This window comes from Columba livia, chromosome 5 (assembly GCF_036013475.1).
Source record: "Columba livia isolate bColLiv1 breed racing homer chromosome 5, bColLiv1.pat.W.v2, whole genome shotgun sequence".
In the NCBI taxonomy this organism is placed as follows: Eukaryota; Metazoa; Chordata; class Aves; order Columbiformes; family Columbidae; genus Columba; species Columba livia.
In genome coordinates, this window is record NC_088606.1 from 38,913,978 (window position 1) to 38,932,887 (window position 18,910).

The window sequence follows — 18,910 nt, forward strand, 5'->3', positions numbered from 1 at the left end:
AATCAGAGTCCTCTCCTTGTCCTAGGATTAATCATGCTATAGCCACAGGTTTTATCATCCTTGTCTTTAATCTTAACTCTTAAGTCCAACCCTAACCCTGAAGTTCATTTCAGGGAGAGCAGCTCTCCTGCTGTGGACAGGGTGAGGTCCTTGGAAGAGCTAGTGTGTTGTTGTATCCTGCAGATGCAGCCAAACCAGAACAGGTCCTGTAACCGCAGAAGCAAATATACTACAGTGAGCTCTGATAAACTGGGGTTCCCAGGATTACACTTGAAACAGGGTTGGGACAAACACTGGAATTAGCATTCAGGTTTTCAGGCATTTAAATGCTATCTTCATTGCTTAGTGCCGCACAGTCCAAAGGAAACAGGAAAGGGCTCGTGCCAGCTGGAGAGGCAGCCTGAACAGGTAGAGCTTGATACTCAGTGGTTGAGGCTGTGGTTCAGACTCTCACCTGCACGTGACAAACAGCCCAATTTACTGCCACATTCACCCATTTGTGCAGAGGCAGAAAGGTAGTGGTTGGCAGCAGGGCAGGCTGCAATGGCCAGCCTGGGCTGAAGGCGAGGGTTTGAGTTGGTGTCGGAGTGCCAGTTTGTGCTCTTGTACTCTTGTGTGTGAGATCCTTAACCTTGCCCCTTAACTGAGGTACGGCAGGTCAGAGGTGCTCCACAAATATCTGCAACTGCTCCTTTCCCTTGTTAGTCCTGGAGACACAGAAGAATCCATCGGTAATGTAATTTGACTGCCCTAGGTATGATGGTAACCAGTAAAATCCACTTTTTTTAAGAAGTCTGAATTACACTGCAGAGGCTTTGTTATCATGCTCTGGTGCTGTCTCAACACGTGGATGGGCACAGGGACCAGTTCACCTGCTTGCTTTTGGGGGCAGCCCTATTCCAATAGGCCTGGTGATTGTTGTCAGAAACGGCCAGAGAGCTCGCAGTGTCACTGGCAGATCCCTGCCTGCTGCTGGGATGAGGAAATCTGCCGTCAGCTGCACATGCAGTCTGTCAGGTTTTGTGCCTTTGCTGGTAGCGAGCAGGTTTGATGATGTTCTTGGCTTATGCCAGCAAAGAACCTGATTACACAACCTTTAAGTTTGTTTAGTTAATTTTTTTCACTTAGAAAATCAAATACACTAGTAAAGCAGGTGGAGAATTGCCACTTTAGTGCAGTCTGCTAGCCGGTGAGATCTGAAAGGGAAATTCCCCAGAAAGTGACTTTAAACGACATTGGAACTGACCATTGTATTTGTCAGATTTGCTTGGGGAGAAATACAGAAAGCATGCCAGCAGCAAAACAGTGAAAAATCAATGCACTTTTATGTTTGTTATTTTTAAAAACCTGAAAGTTAACTTGTAAGATAAACAAGAGAGTGTTACTGAATCGCATAAATGAGCTTGAAATTTTATTGCTGAACAGGTACTGAGCTTGTATATGCTTACTGCACTTATGTACAGTAAGTACAGCAATTGAATTGTAGTGATGAAGTGCAAAATTAATATGCTGTATTGAAGTACTCCTCAAATGGGTTTTCTGAAATATGTCTGGGGTTGTGCTAATGAAATCCAGCAGATTTTATGGCTAGCAAGTGTCCCCCACGTTCGTTCATCCTACTCAAAAAAATGGAGAAAGTTTAATTACGCGAAGGCAAGCATGTACCTGCCTCAGTCAGTCAGAGCGGCTCCTCCTGCTGATGTGCGTTCTCTTTGGTTTTGAGATGGCTTGTGGCAAAGGCAGGCTGCAAGTCAGGCTGGGATAGAGAGGTTAAATCCCACATCCTTTTTAGAAGATACTGGTTTCATTATCAGTTAATATGGGAACATTGCTATCATTCCTATGGTATCATTATAATGGTGTTGGCTTATGCGGTAACATTATTAACTGATACTGGATCAGTATTAGCAAGCCTGCTTAAAGCTTTAAATAACAACAGGATGTGAAGGCAGAAATATTAATGAAGAAAACCAGAATAGGATGGATTGTTAGCAGTGGCGCTAGACAGCAGAAGTGGCTCTCTGGGATTCAGGTGGGGCAGAGCAAACTCCTGAATTCTCATTAGGAATGTGTGGCAGAAAGGAAAGTAACTACTGGATGCTTAAACATGCAAGCAAAATTTAAGTTACACCCAGCTGCAAGGCTGGAATCTGCCTCACCTAAGGTGGCACGTTGGAAGCACGTGCTTTCTTCTGTATCATCCAGGCTCCCTTTAGAGTGAGAGAGGAGAAGCTGAAGAGGACTCAGTGAACCACCCAGTAAGGATTTGTTTCAGCTTTAAGTGGAAACAAAACTAAAAGCACCTAAATTACACTGCAAAGTGTTGTCTCTCTCTGCCCTCTATAAGCCTGGAGAGACTGATTCAAATGACAGTGTCTGCACAGTAGACATCTACAGTTAAGTGAGATGTGTCCCACCCAAACCTTGGGAATCTGTAGGCAACTTTATGAGGGCACAACATCTAGCACCTTGCTAGAAAATTACATTTGCAGTTATCTTTCAAGAACTCTCCTCCCAGTAACTATCCAGAGATCTGGAAACTGTTGCAGTGGGGATGTATTCTCTTTTGGGAATGTCAGTAGGATCTTCATTAACACTGGCAGGAGTCCTGCAGGCCATGTGTTGTCCTCAAGGCAGATATGAGAGAGTGACTGCTGGAAAGCCTAGGAATTCCTGGTAGTGCTAGATAAGATTTCATGAAGTGTGCACTTGAGAATACCTTGAAATGAATGTAATTCAGTGGTATAGCGAGGGGACCAAATTCTGCTCTTATACCCGGTGGTGCAGGTCCCAAATCACAGGGCTGATTGTGGTTGGGTATTTCCATATCTTCCTAGCTGAGAAAAATTGGTCCCGGTGGGGTCTCGAGTGAGGCACTGCCAGAGATAACAGCAGACTAGACTCGGTGACCTCTTGGGTCTTCTTCCAGCTGTGTTTCTGTGTTCTAATAAACTTGCAGGATCATGTCCACCAGTCTCTTGGGCTCGTCTGAGCCCTGTATCTTATTTATTTACTGACTGTCCATTATTTATGTGAAAGCAGGAAAGCCAGTCGGGTATTTTTCTGTCTGTTTCTATGTTAACTCTTTTTCTTGCTCTCTTCTCTTTTTCCTCTATGTTGCTATCTTTCATCTACAATTTGTTTTGACTGTTGATTTTTCAAGTACCCAAAATACAACAGACAAAATGCCACACTTCAATTAAAAAAAAAAAAAGGGGGCCAACAGAGAGTTGTTATACGTTTTTTATGACTTGGAAATCTCCTGAGACATCTCGAGATTGCTGAGATGTTCATCTAACCGGTGGATTGATTTTTTTTTTTTCCCCAACTTCAAAGAGTGTCAACTGGAAAGAGAAACAACGGGAATTTTACCCAAAGGGAGTCTGCACACTTGTTTATAGACCTAAATAGGGAACACATGATGCTTTGTAGGAATGCACTGTGCAGCTTGCAGTGCATGCAGGCAGGCATTCTGTGTGGTATTGTGAACATATGTTGAAAATCAAGTTATCTAAAGGAGGATTTTGCCTGCATAAAGTGTTTAGATCCTATATGATCCCAATGGCTGAAACTTGTTGACTTTTTTTTTTCCGTTTTCACCAGGAAGTGAAAAGTTCAGGCGTCGAGGAGAGCAGATGTATTAGATATGTTAAGTAAAACCCACCCAAGCGCCTTGATTTTAACTAGAAAGCTTTTAGACGGCAAGTCCCGCACCCGGGGCAGTGCCTGGGGGTCCCCCCGGGGCCGGCCCCCTCCTGGCCAGCAGGGGGCGCCGCAGCCCCGCGCCTCGCCTGCCCGCGCGCTGCCGGCGCGCTGTTCGAGCAGCGCGCGCGCCGGCCCGGCGCGGTGGCGGCGGCGGCGGCGGCGTCTGCTCCGTGCCCGCTGCCGCCCCAGCAAACCGGCGGCCTGCGCCCTGCCCGCCGCTGCCGACCCGCCGCAGAACGGCCCGGAGCGCACCGGGTGCGGCCGAACTGCGGAGAGGCGTTTTCTGCGCCAAAAAAAAACCCTGCAGGGCGGCAGAAAAGGGGGGCTCACAGCTTGAATGTGGGGAGCGCGGCTTGGGAGAGGAGGAAGGACGGGGAGGAGGCGGCCAGCTGGGCAGCGGGAAGCTTGTCCCCGCTTGCCCCGGCACTGAGGTCTCCTGAGGAATGCTGCGCTAGCGAATGACCAGCGCTCTGCCATCCTCTTCGCCTCCCGCAGGCATCTGTCCCCGGCCCCACGGCGGACACATTGCTGCCGGCCTCAGCCACACCAAGCTCGCCGTACCGAGGATCTGGCTGTTAAGAGGCCCAAAAATGTAAACATTACTCCTGTCTGAACTGCAGGTTCATTTATACCTATTAACTTCATTAATTTCCCCTCCAAACGATGAGGTTAAAATGATATTTTTTTCCTCTTCGTGAAAGGAAGTGAGAACAAGATTGTGAATGGGGAGAGATGTGAGACGGGAGGTACTTACCTGGAGCTGCTCAGGCAAGAAGAGAGGAGTGTGCTCCTATTTCAAACTCAGATGGTCACTCAGTGATTTCACTGTAAAGCCAGGGGTATCATGTCCTCTCCCAAGATGGGCATACAACACTGTCCTTATGTTGCCAGTCTCTTAGTCTCTGCACTCATGCATATTTTGCCTCTTGATCAGGTTTTAAAATTCATTTTTGTTTTGCAATACACCTCAGAAGCAACCCCCTGTACTTCCCTGGCAGTTTTTTCACCGAGAGGGGCATCTGCCAGCAGCAGCCCGCAGTGACTGACCACCCCCACAGAGACCAGGCACCTCCAGGGTGCCCTGTGGGGATGCAGAGCAGGCGCACTGAGGCCCAGGAGCTTTGTGCCTTGAGGGGACTGTGTAGGATAAAGCACCATTATGGGATATCTCCTGCAAGTGACAGCAGCTTAATTACATGCTGGATGAGGCTGGAATGGTTTATGCCTCTGACAGCAGTTTAGGACACCATATTATCAGCCTTCTCCAGATCGTACATGCTGTTTTAAAAAGGGCAAAGAACCTGTGATCGATGCTCTATTCCCTTGGCGCAGACAGTCCCTGTGCCAGTCCTGCTCTGTGGAGAGGACACATGAGGACATCTCCCTCCTGCCCTGCCCTGTGCCAGAGGTGTCTACTGGAGCTCTGCCTCTCAGAGGGAGGAAGGATGCAATGTGGGATCTTCTCCTGGCTCCTTGTGAGTGTGGGGCTGGGCATGCACTTCAGAAATTGTTGGACTGACTCAGGGAGCGCATTTGCACTCTATAATTAAGCAAAAATTCCAGCACAACCAGCGTGTGCCTGCTCTTATCCTGGGCAGAAATACCTGTGTCTCTCTTGTAAATGATGTGTATATTGCATAGGAAGCCCTGCTTGTGCATTGGCTTCAGGATGATTCCTTGTGGCAGAGAATTTGCCTTGGAGTTGAGTCAGATGCCCCTCTTTGATGTTCCTCCATTTTCAGATATCAGCTATAGTGAATAGCTTTGAAATTTTTACCAAGACAAAACTCCCCTTTGCCTTGAAGAGGACATCCAGCCTTGGGCATGAATTCACAATTGCTTGCAGAAAAAAGAGCTTGTTCTTGTTAGTGTCAGGTTGGTCTGGTTGGTTGGTTTTCAGATTGAGCCAAATGGTTATTAAAATGGATGGTGCTCCTGTTCAGGCAAGCTGTCACTTCACTCTGCGCCCGGTTCTCTCACGAGCGTGCTTTCCCAGCCCGCCTCCCCGGCTCCAGGGGCAGAAGATAAGCCAGCAGAAAATGTTCTCTCTAGCCATGTGTTTGTCTGAAGTGTCCCAGCTACTCTGGAATGATTAGCATCTTTTCTCTTTATGCATTTTCTGCATTCTCATGTTCCCATCCCATCTGAAATTGAATGATAAAATAATTTTGAAGCAAGGAAAGCCACATATGGCATCAGATTGTTGCACTGTGAGTACCACCCTTTACTCTCTGCATGCATGTGATAAGTGGGAGTGTCACTTATGGCTCAAATAACAAGGCAGAATATCAGGCACACTTAACATCTTGAAGATGGAAAAGGGCCAAGCATGCACACCCCTTTGCCAACCCCAAATACTGTATTTTGGTCTAGAAAACAGAATGCCACTGTGTGAGGGCCACCAGTAGGGGAGTCTGCAAGTACTGGTGTAGTGTCTGAGTGTACCCCACTCTGATTTACTGATAGCCTGCCAGGGAGCAGGGAAAAACATATGAAGGAATATGATCATGTGGATTGTGCGAGTCAGGGCTACAGCATTAGTGCCTGTGCATGCAGCAGCCCTGCAGATGCCGCAGCAGCGCTGCAAGGGGCAGGCAGTCACTGCCTGTTACTGGTGGGGTCGGGCAGTGCATCCTGCCTACATGGCGGTCCCAGCCCTCATCCCAGTGGTGAAGCCTCCTGCTATCTCTCATGGGCTTCGTGGATGGATTAAGCATGTTATTTGGGTGAGGGACAGTAGCAACAAGGGAGAACACAAGATGGGGCTGATGTGGCAGCAGGGAAGCAAGAGATAAAACCTGTACCTGCAAACACAGCCTGATTGCTGGAGTCATGGGTGCAAGGATCATCCTCAGCCCACACGCCTGCCTGGCTGGGCAGGAGCAGGGAACAGGCAAGGAGGATTTAGGCTGGCCTTGCACACAGTGTGACTGTCTTTTTTTTCCCCAAATTGGCCATTTCCCTCTGTTGCAGGCAGAGCACCAGGCTAAACGGGTTAGTGGACTCATTTGATTATGATAACCCCAGTATTCCTGGGGTGATTAGGTACTTCCTGGAGCCGGTAAGGAAGCGACGGTCAAAAACAGCACAGGAGTCACCAGGCTGCTGTCTCCTCCACCCACCAATGGGATTTTAGTTTGGGAGAGTCTGTATTTTCCGCCTTCCACCATGGGGAAACATTTGCCTTAGTGGCACAAGGCTGGCGGCACTGAATCATTTGCGGTGGGAAATCAGGCTTTCTGTTAAATTTCAGCTGGTTTATTTAGTGGTCTCCCATAATGACAAAGGCGGGACACAGGATTTTCTAAGTTGTGCAGCTCTTTCAGGTGCCCTGAACAAGCAGTGACCCAGACAAACCCTGTCCTCACTGCATGGTCTGCTGAGCAGAGACGAGTGTGCGAGAGTGGTCATCATCATCCCTGGGGCCTTGGGCTCCTCTGCCATGGGGTCAGAAAGAGCTGGTTATTGCAGGTGGCTGCAAATGTCCCTTCTGTTTATCCTGAAGCCTTTGGCACTCCCTGCAGAGCACTGCTGTGCCCGTTCAGGTGGGCTGCAGGACCTGGGTACCCAGGGCAGAGGCCTTGGGGGATATCTTCTTGCTAGAAGGTAGAACTGACCAAAAGTTGACCAAAACAAAAGGCTACCAGGGGCCATGCATTGTCTGAGTTAATAACCTGAAAGAGCATATTTCTGTCAACAATAAATAAAATCATAAACACCAAAAAAATACCTTTTTCTTTTTTTTTTTCAGGGTAAAAGACAATGCACGTCACTCTTGCAAAAATACTCCATTTCCTTTGATTTCACAGATCCAATTGTGGATTATGCCCTTAGCCATCGAAGAGGTTATCTTCTCGATGTTTGTGAACTTATTTTAGTCCATAATGTGGTCCAGTCAAGAACATATCCCTGTAAAACTGGACTATGGCCATGACAAGATTGATCTCTTCCCATGGCATCCATCTGAATGCTCATCAGTTTACAAGTGGGAAAAAAAAAAAATCTAATTGCCATTGCTACGACTTCACCCTGGAAATGATAGGAGTGTTTTGTTCTGCATTTTACATCCCCTCAGGATGACCAGGTTGGAGCAGGGCTGTGAGGGGCAGAGCCTGTGCCCTTCCTCCGGCTGCACAGCTCTGGGGGTTCCCGTTTGCCTGCCTGGTGTCATGCTATGCAGGAGTGGTTTGAATAAGAACTTTTTAAAGTCGCTGTTCTGATCTTAGCCACAGTGTAAGGGTTTGGTGTAAAGTGTATCACACCTTCCCCTGAAATCATGCTAAATGGAGAGTCTTCTGTGAATTCAGCTAGTTTCAGGGTTAGGCTCTACGTCTGTGCTTTGTGACTCTTCCCAGGCTTATCCACAAAGTCTTACCTAGATTTCTCTCTTTTTCTCTTTTATCCCCAACCAACAGGTTTTGGCTGGCTGTCCAGGATCTCAAGAAACAACCTCTACAAGATGTAACCACCAGAGTGGAGGAAATCTGGCAAGAGTTTCTAGCTCCTGGGGCCCAAAGTGCTATCAACCTGGATTCCCACAGCTACGAGAAAACAAGCCAAAATGTCAAAGACCCAGGGAGATACACATATGAAGATGCACAGGTTTGTTTTTGGTTTTGTGGAACTGCTGCTAATAAAACTCTCAGTTTTACTGTGATATTCCACTATCACATTGTCACTGCTCACTTGTTAGAAAAAGGAGAGGCACAGTTGGAAGTGACTTTGAGGATATCTCTTCAAGCTGGGTAAATGATATTTTCTTTGAATCTGTCAGTTATAACAGGCTAATGCTCCTCTGGGAACAAATGTTCTAAAATTTACAAGTCTGCAAGGCGCAGCGAGCTGGAGCCATGTCTCAGAGAAAGAAAAGATGAAAGAGTGCTATAAAGTTCAGTTTGGCTCTCTGTACTCCCTGTCACCAAAGTCTGTCATATTTACAGAATGCCTGATATCATATCAAAATACTGGTTAATACACTTTTTAAATCATTTATTTATTTATAGCTAATTATATCCACCCCTACCAAACCTCAAATGCAGCAGCTCCCTCCAACACAGCTAGAAACTTGTCCACTAGACAATACCTTAGAATAATGATAGGACAGCAGGCAATGCAGTGGGCTTAATCCTTCCCTCCTAAGGGCCACCGATTTATCAGGGAAATTTTACAGATAAAGTGTACACAGAAAATGCCTTCAGGAAAACAGATAATTTGAGAAAAACTGCTACAAGGAAGGATAAAGCTGCATAACCTTCTGAAAAAAAATGAAAATATCATTTTATAAAGGCTAAAAAAGAAACAGAAAAAAATGGATCATTTGGCAAATATTACCAGGGACACAATTAAAATATATTCTCCTCGTAATCAATTTTATCAAAAGCATGTAGTAAAACCAACTTGTTCTTTATATTGGCATTCAAAGGCAGTTCTTCAAAATACTCTACTAACAAAATATTTCCATCTCAGGGGAGATGTTGTGGACCACTTATACAAGGTTAGGCAATGAATTTTTCAAACCAGCATCAAAAACTGTATTTTCCTGAATGCAGTCTTGCTCCTTGGGGCCAGTGTAGACAGAATGTACGCAAAGTTTCAGGGTAATCCCTTGTGAATATCAGGCAACTTAAATGTTCTTTTTAAAGCTGAGAAACACAGGAATATGAAGACATCCTGGCTAAGTCATATTTTTTGCTTTGCAGTTATAGTGAACAAGATCTTCTGCAAATTTGCATTACCTGAAAAAGATGATGATGACAAATGCAGGCTAAAGCAGATAGGTGAATAATGAGGGAATTGATTAAATTGGTAAATAGAAGTACTGAGAAAAAGATGGATGTTTAGACAATGAGTGTTTAATCAGAAGACACAGGATTTCGTCTTGAACTGATCACAATGTAATTGTCATTCAAAGGGGTGTTGATGAAATCAAGCTGGAGCTCTTGGAGTAAGACTGCAATTTTAGCTCCTCAGGTTAATTTTATTCAGGGGATTTTTATGCTGAAGGATGTCCTCAACTCATCTTTTGGTTCACAGAAACAGGAGGTGAAGGTAGACCTTGAGGCCCAGCTGTGGTCCTCTTGGAGACTAGGTCTGTGCCAAGGGAGGACAGAGCAATGTGGAAGGTGTACCGAGCTACCTTCATGTGCAGTGGAATTCTAGTAGCTCTCCAAAGGCCAAGCAAGCTGTTTCTGACTGCTTGAACAGATAGCTAAGAAGGCTGTCTAACAGAAGCAGGGGGAAACAGAACAGTACTGATGGGCATAGTGCCCTGATGTGCCTGGTGCAGTGTTGGCTTTCACTGACTCATCCTGGAGAGGGGACATTTTATTTGCATATCCACTTCCCAGGAATGCATGTAGGTCCCCCCAACGTCCTCTGAATCTCCCAGGTGCTGTCCTGGTGTCTCCCCCAGGTCAGCCTTGCCTCCTCCGGCGCTCTGTTGTCCATGTATCTGTGGCAGGTTATAGGCTGGCTGCCTTATCTCAGTACACTGGCACCAGGAGCCTGTGAGAGTTCTCACACATCCCACATTCCTAAGGGACTCATCTCAACACAATCAGTCAAAACAGCCCACTGTGGGAGGGAAAATACAAGGTTTGTCCTGTCCTGGGTAGCTTTAGCACAAAGAGGAAAACAACTGAAATGTCCTTGTGAACAAAAAACAAGAAAAAATTTAGTTTACTGAACAGCAGATTCTTTGAATGCCCGCGGCTCTGAGACACTAAGACTAAAAGGAAAGAAAAGGCTTGGCTGAACTGATAAAATTAAATTGCTGCTCCTGCAGTGGAAAAATAGGAGAAGGTGATGTGACACTCCAGTACTTCAGCTGACCTGGGAGACCTGCAAAATGCCAATTCTGTATAAAAAGTGTTGCGAATGAACACATTGTGGTACTTGGGAAGGGGAAGGCGTAGCAGCACACAGTGTACTTCAGGCTAGTGAGTGCCTTGTGACTGTAAGTTCAAAGCAAAGCATCATCTGTTATCAGGTGCTTTAACAGTCTCCATGGATGTGCTGCTTTGCACAGCCTTGGCTCCCGGCCCCAAAGAGCTCTCCCAGATGCTGCACAACCACTGGTAAGACAACTGGCCTAGAAGAAAACAGGGAGAAAAAGGGGTTTCTGACAAACATGCCTCTCACTTAAGACCTTTTCATCCCAAGGCCACTCGTGATCTGAAGGCAAATGTTCCTCTTTAAGAAAAGGGACACTGAAAATCTCAGCTCCAAACATCCTCAAAGGGCTCCTAATCCAAACCTGAAATTGGTGGGTATTTAGTGTTTCGAACAGAGTTCTCTCTAAGATGGGTTCCGGTATTACAGAAGCGTTTTGCCACCTCCCTATCTCAGCTTGAGATATTTGCCCTGTTGTGAGTCCCTTGCTGCTGCTGTGCTTTGCAGTCCCATGATGCTCCACTTGCACAGAGCCGCCTTCTCTTGCTGCAACTCCCGCCTGTGCCCTCACCCTCCCGTGCCCTGTTCAGGCTGTGCCAGCTCACCCCTACCCTGAGCAGAGCACGCTGTGCCGGCTGAGCCTGCACCAACCTCCCCATCCAGTGTGCTGGCATCCCCCCATCCCCGAGCAGCACAGCCCCTGCTCCTGGCTCTGTCCTGACCATCAGCTTTGCCAGCTATCTGGATCTGCAGCACCTTTTGTCATTTTAGTGCTGGGCCCCTCCAGAGGCGAGCTTTGCCAATTTAGCTGATTATTGTCTGCTCTTAAACAACTGTCCACTGAGCAAAATATTATGATTATCAAACCATTTTCACTGGGGAGTAAAGCAGCTTTTAATTCAAGGGGCACTGTTGGGAAAGGTCAGTTCAATTAAACAGTGAACTACTTAGCAGGATGTAAGCTCCCACAGGAGTTATCAGCATCATTGTACAACCGATGTGGGGCCCTGCAATATGAAATAGGCACAGCCAGCTCTGGAAAGCAAATAAGTTTGGGTCCATCTAAGTGGCCTCTTTTGGCTAATGAAGCTGCTGACAACCAAAGTATTTCATCTTTAACATGGGAACCCAGAGCTGTGAGTGTGACAATTATGACTTATCTGTACAACACATTATTAGTTTTCAAATATTTTTTCTTCCCACCTACAAGCATGTCCTTGCCTCCCCTGAAATGTCTTTGTGCCTTCAGCAAGTCTTTAATCCCTGCCTCAGTCCCTTGGCATTGGGAACTGGTATCACAAGAATGTGATAGTAATGTTTCCTTGCAAGGGCATTTACTGTTAGGCTTCAGAGCCAGGTATACTAAACTAAGGTAAGATACATAGTTGTCTTTGGAATTACATTCCTGTTTGCTTTATTTATTTTTCTTCTTTTATAAATAAAACTATTTTACATTGACATTCCTTTACCTGAACTAATCAGCTGTTGTTTCTGTGAAGATGATTCAGGGAAATTCGTTTCTAATCCCGGCTCAGATAGGGATTTCAACTGTGCTGTGCAGATCCTTGGCTAATTCCAGAGCAGATTTAGACCATAATGCTAAACTCCAGGCTACTCAAGCCAGAAATGTACCTGGTCCAGATTTGGGCACAATTCATGCTCTCAGCTGCCCTGAGTTTTTGTTTCGCACTGTGATAGAGATACGAGCTCTTGCAGGATTCATCAGTGATCAGTCCTCAGTTTGCATTCTGGTCCCATCAGGAAGCTGGGAGCATTGACAGAACTTGACAGAATCCCGTTGAATTCAAAAACAAACTCCAAGTGTGAGTAAGGATTTCTTGGTAGTGGAATGTCATTTTCTACCAAGAAAGGAAAATAAGGGGTGACCTTTCTTCCACTGACTTTGTCTTTTCAAGCATACAAGGGATGTGAAAACAAGCATATAGAGCAATGTATGCCTGGTGTCTATTCAGTGGGCATACAGAACTCATTTTGTAGGTCTTGAGCAAAATCACAGCATGCAAGGAAAACGTGAAAATAATAATTCGTCACGTATCTCTATCACCTTTCGTGTAAGAACTCGAAGAAACATTATCCCTATTTTCTTAGTGTTTCACTTAGGCACTCTGGTTACATGCCTGCGTGTAAAGGATGGTGACTAGGGATGGAGAATTGAGGTAACAGCAGAGCGGCGCTGGTGGGCAGTGCATGGGCAGGCCCAGGTGCTCTGCCTTGAAGTGGGGCTCAAGTGCACCTGAGCCAGAGCTGCTCAGGGACCTGGTGCTTGCGATACAAGAAATTGAAAGCACTAAGGTTGAGCATCTCTACATATACATGGATGGTGCCCAGGACTCCTGGAGGCTTTTGGCAGCCTGGTTGTTCCTGTGGAGGTTAGGGACTGTGCAAGGACTTGACCTTTATTCTCCTCCTTTGGCTCTAATTATGTGGGACTGAAGGAGAAAATCCTTCCTTGTGCTGCACTCCAGTTGTCTTCCCAGTATGTGGGTTACATTGACTGTAGAAACAGCCTTCACATGAAGCCTCACTGGTACTGCGCGTTTGTTACACACACAAACAAAAATTCAAGCTCCTTCATTTTCACAAAATGACCTAAAACCAACCAATCTAAAACTGATTGCTCCACGAATACACCCAGAAGAGCCATTAGGTGTCTGGAGCAAAAATAGGAAAGTGATGGTGGAGCCTTGTGCTGGTGTGCCTGATGCTGCACAGAGCAGGAAACAAAAGGCTTGAGGCAGAGGTCTACACAGGGGCAGATATTCACTGTTATTACTTTCCCAGGATTTTTTTTGAAATGTACATCTGCACCACACATCAGAAACTACTGATTTTATCCTTTACCCTCCATTTTAATTTGTGGTCTAGTGGTCATGTCATATGAAAAATACCTAACATCCAACCTTTGTCTTGCTGTTCCCTTTCTGCCTCTGAAGGTGTCAGGAATTAATCGACTGTCTAAGCTAACCTGCCTCTGATACACACAGGCAGGAAAAGGGCTAGGAAAAGTCACAAGTGAACTCTCTCCATACACATGCAGTGACAGAAGACAGCAGATCTCTCCAAGTGAAAGATCATGAGAACGGTGTGACAAGAACAGTCGGCGTATTCCCACAGGACAATAGTCTGCCTGTGATTCAGTGTGTTGATCCTGCCAAGCTGGCTGGAACCATGTGCATGAGCAATAACAGTGCCTCATGTGCCAGACATTTCCTAACTCCAAAAAATACCTTTAAATTGGTTACATGGGAAAGTGTCTAGTTTGCTTAAAAATTGAGTTCAGCACTCAGACTCTGGGACTCCAGTCTCAATAGTGTGCACTGTGCTTCCTGAATGGAAGGAACAACTGTATGTCAAATCCAGAGCAAGAGCATTTTCTCTTTGTATGAAAGTCAGGAAGGAGCTGATGCTGTTCTGTTTCTCCCAAACAGGGAGTGAAAGCGCTTGCACTTGCATCCCTTTCTACCTGAGAAGCCAGGACTCCACTGCTTGTGGATAATGAGTGAATGTTCTTGTGGATGACTCAGTTCTACCTCTGCCAAACCCACATTCTGTAGGAACATTACAGGCTAATTTTTTTAAGGGTGTGTTATCTCTTGAAGTGTTCACCCTTCTAATTAAATATATATATATATATCCCTGTGGAGATTTATCAACAATGCATTTCACATCTCCCTTTCTCAGACCAGGGCGGGTATGAATGTCATGTGCGGTCTGGGTGGGGTTCATTGGCAAACAGATGCAAGATTTTGATATGCATTTGTAGCATGGACTCCAAAAGCTTGAGGTCAATCACTTAAAGACAGTCCAAGGTGATACAGCAGTAGATATCTTACAGCTAAAATGTTGATGAGATGTGGAAGGATGTTTCTGTTGGTAGGCATCCAAGCAGGCCTGGTGGTCCCTATCTCAGCATAGCCTCCTTTACTCAGAAGCTGTATGCTGCTGGTCTCTGTAGGGCTGCATCCTGCTCTGTCACCATCTCCTATGGGACACAGGCAGCCCCAGTGCAACCAAATTTTACTGCTGCGTGTGAGGGATTCTGCATGTTCTTCTCCATGGCGCAACTCAGCTTTTTGGCAGGATTTTCATCAGAGAAAACAGAAAGAGGCACCCCTGCAAGTATCAGGGTGTTGGCCAAAAAGTTGAGTAGTTTTATCTCATGGCTGTACCACAGCATATATAGGAGTGCAAAACCCCATCTTCGTTGCTGCAACTCCGAGATACTGTATTGTTTGGAAAAGAGTTGCAAGTCTTCCAAGTGCTACACTGGGTTGCCCCCTCCTCTCCAGCAAAACCTGTTCACTTGGGCTTTTTGCCAGTAGCCAGGATTTGGCCCATATTGAGAGAATCAGCCTCTTAGGCATGATCATTGTTCTCAAAACCTAAAGCTGCTCATATGGCGTTAGACTCCCGGCAGCCCACTCTTGTCTCCCAGGATAGCCCTTGCTATATTTAGGACTAAATCCTCCTGCAGTACCAGGCTGACCCCTTCACTGCACAGCACTCAACAACCCTTTGCCTCTGTCGTCCTGCACACTGTGTTTGCCACGGACCCCCCAGCAGCTCTGCCTTCCCATTTGTGTGTTTGGAGGTATGAAGCAAACCAGTTGTCTCATCAATTTACAGAGGAGCCAAAGCTAAATTTATGTGTTACTTTTACCAATGCACTTTCCCACAAAAGATTTACATTGTGTTTCCAACTCTGTATCTACAGGGCTAAACAAAGGATTTCTGTGTATTACTCAAAATGAGCTCTCATTGCTTACAGTTATCCCTCCTGCTAAAGCTCCCTCTTACGTTCCTGTGCCTTCAGCCCAGTGTAATTTCATTTGTGGCCTGAAAAGAGGTTTTATGCTTTTTTTAGTTTAGCAGTGAGGTTAGTCTGTCTTACAGCATAATTATTCATCTCTTTTTTTTTTTTTTTTTTCCATAGTAACAAAACCAACTTGGTTGAGTGTGAAGAAAATGCATCAGCTAAAACTCTGGGTGTAAATTATTGTGTCACTTAAGTAACTTGAGAGTGGCCAAAGAGATATTGCTCAGATTTTCCAGAGCAATTCACACTCAGGCCAAGACCCTTATGTGCCGTTTACCAACTTGAAACATTTCTTTTCTAAACTGTAAATCAAGGAAAGCTCAGCCCTCCCGCAGCAGCCAGGGTACCAATTTTCCCCTCGCCCTGCTAGACAGCAATACTGCCAGGTACCAACGAGGCTTTGGGAGGGAGGCTCTCTCTGACTGATGCGTGCAGACAGCTCAAAATGGGCAGTACAGCACTTTTGAGAAGAGTAAGATCCTAAAAGCAGAGACCAGAATAAGTAGATCCAGGGGCATTCTTAGTGGGGATTTGGACACATTAAGGGGAATTGGAATAAAACCCTCTGTGTTTCCCTGCCTCCTCCCCCAGCTGGTGTTTTCCCATCAGGTTCAGTCAGGGCAAGTGCAAAGGTCTTTTCTTCTGCAGCTTCTTCACTGCTTGCCTCAGCTCAGCTGTGTCTGCTGCCAACTTCTTCAGCTTCCAGAGTTGATGTAGCATTTTTTCCTGCTTTCTCTAAAGCGCATTTCAGTGCTGTAAGTTAGACTGAGTGGCAAGTGATCGTAAGTACTCCTGAAGACGGTTGCATTCATTAGTGGCACAGGTAACTGCTGGAGAGGAGGAGGTCTCCTTTCCTTTCTTTGGCTTTTTGGAAGATCTTGGTGGTGGTATCGTAGGGGGTCCTGCTGGTCAGGCAGGATTGCTGAGGATGGGCTGGGAATGGTGTGACAGTGGGAGTAGAGTACCTCTCCAAGAGCCCCTGGATTGCGCTTTTTGCAGCTGCAGTGTGTGTGTGCTGTTAACTGGGGTTAACCTCACCTCCTTTGCCACCGATGTCTTTGCAGAGCAGAGGTGCCAACACAAAGGCATTAGGCTGCTGCCTGTTCTAATTGGAAGGTGCAGCCGCACACAGTGTGGTCAGAAAAGCATCTCTGTGCTTTTTCCTTCCCACATCCTCTTTGTGCTATGGAGACAGCTTTTCAAAAAGCAACCCCCTGGCAGGTCCTCAGCTGACATCCCTTATCATCCTTCCAGCGGAGGCCACAAGGCATTCACTGAGGCTCTGCTCTCTCATGTGCGAATCTGCAGTAAATTCCTCCCCAGTGCCCAGCACACGGGTAGAACAAACATTAACATTCATTGTGGTTTGCTGTTATTTATTTAGTTATTTAATCTACTGCTTTACATTGCTTATGGGCTTTTCTTCTAATGGATTTGTCTGACACTCTGCAAATCTCCCTTGTAGTTGGCCAGCGGAGTGGCCACAGATGTGCACATGCTTGAAATACAAAGAGTTCTCCAAATCAAATCTCACTGCTTTAATGCCAGGTCTTGGTGATGGGGTGAAGAGATGCCCTAAAACAATCCAAAATATGTTAGTGGGATAGCTACAGCAAGGAGATTTCTGACCAGTTTACTTTAAAAGGCCAAAGTGGGCCATTGGGTCTCACATGGATCTCAACAGCTTCTGGCCTTAGTGTAAGCCCCCTGGAAAGGACTAAAAATGTGCTAAATGGGAAACCTGTGCTTGAAACAAACAAAAAAAAATTGCAGTTTCCCCATATTCCCCCTTGTCATCTAAAGCTCGTGGCTGTGTTTAGGCACAAACAGGGAAGACTTTCTATCAGCAACTTCAAATGTAAGGGCTTTCTGGAATCGGACTGGTGTTCAAAGGTAATGAGAATGTTGTGCTTGGTCTTCTCAACCCTCCAAAAGTCTCAAGCCTGTCACAAAATGTCACAGTGGGTAAGATACAGATGGGATTAGAAATGGATGTTTAACCACCAACAGTCCTCGTCTCATACACACGATTCAGAGGGGAAGAACCAAGATTTTCTGCTAAAAAGGAGGGTTAACGGAGAACACAGTTCCTGAGGTCTGTCAGGTGCTTTGTCCGAGTCAGACTTTGTTATTATTTTTTTGTTATTCAGGTTTTTTTCCCACATACTTCTCGGGTGTTCCCAAGGTCCTGCTTGGCTGCCATCCATGCCCTCCTCAGGGTCACTGCATTTGACTGCAAAGGGGGAGAGAGTCCTGAGATCACATTGCAGTGCATTGATTTGAAGCAGGTGCAGCTTTGAGACAGTTTCTGGTATCACAGCCACCTCCCACGTTCCCATCTGGATTGCAATCTTTCTTTTTTTTTTTTTTCCTCCCCCTTTCCCCTCTTGTCAAGAAAATTTACAGAGTTTGTCCTTCATCTCTTTCCAAAGATAGAGCTTGTGGAAAGAAAACAGCCAAGAGATGCCGAATCTTATCAGGGTTTATTTCCCTGTACTTAAGCTGTCAGCTATAGCTGGGATGGGTTTTCCTCTTGGTTTCACGTAACTGTAGAAAATATTTTCTTTGTGATTTACCTGACTGGCTCCTTTGTCTTCTAATTCACAGAAGTGACAATGTTTCCCCATTTAAAATTTACTGTTTTTTCTCCTTTATATCATGCAATGATGATGGTGAGTGGAATGGTTATACCATCTGAAGTGTAACTCTCATGGCACCAGCCCAGGTACAGAGAAGATGTTCAGTGGAGCTGGATAGCCCTCAGTCCCACTATGTAGTTCTTCCCATCATGGAGGAGATGTGATTGAGGTGCCCAAACCATGAAAGCCACTCTACCTTTTTTCTCAAGAAAAGATGCATGCAGACTCCATTGTCTCTGTTGACTTGGTTTAGAATCTGGGGAAGAACAGTTCTGGGTTTTTTTGAAATCAAACCTGCTCTGCTTGCAAGAGTCTTGTAAGGGAATTGTTTGCTTCCTGGAGACGAAATCCACCATAATTACAAAAGCAGGTTATTGTGTCACCCTCCATGTTAGGCTGACATTTCCAATTGCGCATCCATCCTGGCAGGGGAGCACTCATCAATGGCATGCTGTGTGAGGGACTGACTGACTGGTCAGCTCAGAAAGTCAGGTCGCCAGGGCTTGCTTGCACATGTAAAGTCCATCCCTGTCTCCACTTGCAGCTGCCACTGCAGTGGCCTGGAACAGTGGCTTGGTGCTCAGAAAGAGCTGGCAAGGCTGCAGAGGAGACCCATGGGATGTGTGATGCCTGTCAACTCCTAGCCAAATCTTGAAAGGCCTTTTTTTTCTGCATTCTGTCTGTTTTTAAAAGCAGGGTGCTACCTTGTTTAATGGTTTGATAGATCAGTTTGGCAACTTTTGTTAGAAGATTGTTTGGAATTTTTGTTTTTGCAATATGTTTCCCTAAGGGCTTGCTGTGCTAAGTCTAGAGCAGGGAGCTGGGAGTCTGCGCCCTA

The 18,910-nt window shown here is 45.9% G+C and overlaps 1 protein-coding gene across 3 annotated transcripts in view; it reads left to right on the forward strand.

Annotated features, from left to right (window-relative positions):
* RGS6 (regulator of G protein signaling 6) overlaps nt 1-18,910 on the forward strand; it is a 287,036-nt gene that overhangs the window by 238,268 nt on the left and 29,858 nt on the right. For all 3 annotated transcript variants that reach the window (XM_065064488.1, XM_065064489.1, XM_021287283.2), the window contains one exon: nt 8,121-8,307. In XM_065064488.1, the coding sequence (XP_064920560.1) occupies nt 8,121-8,307 (187 nt within the window). The remainder of the gene's footprint in view (nt 1-8,120; nt 8,308-18,910) is intronic.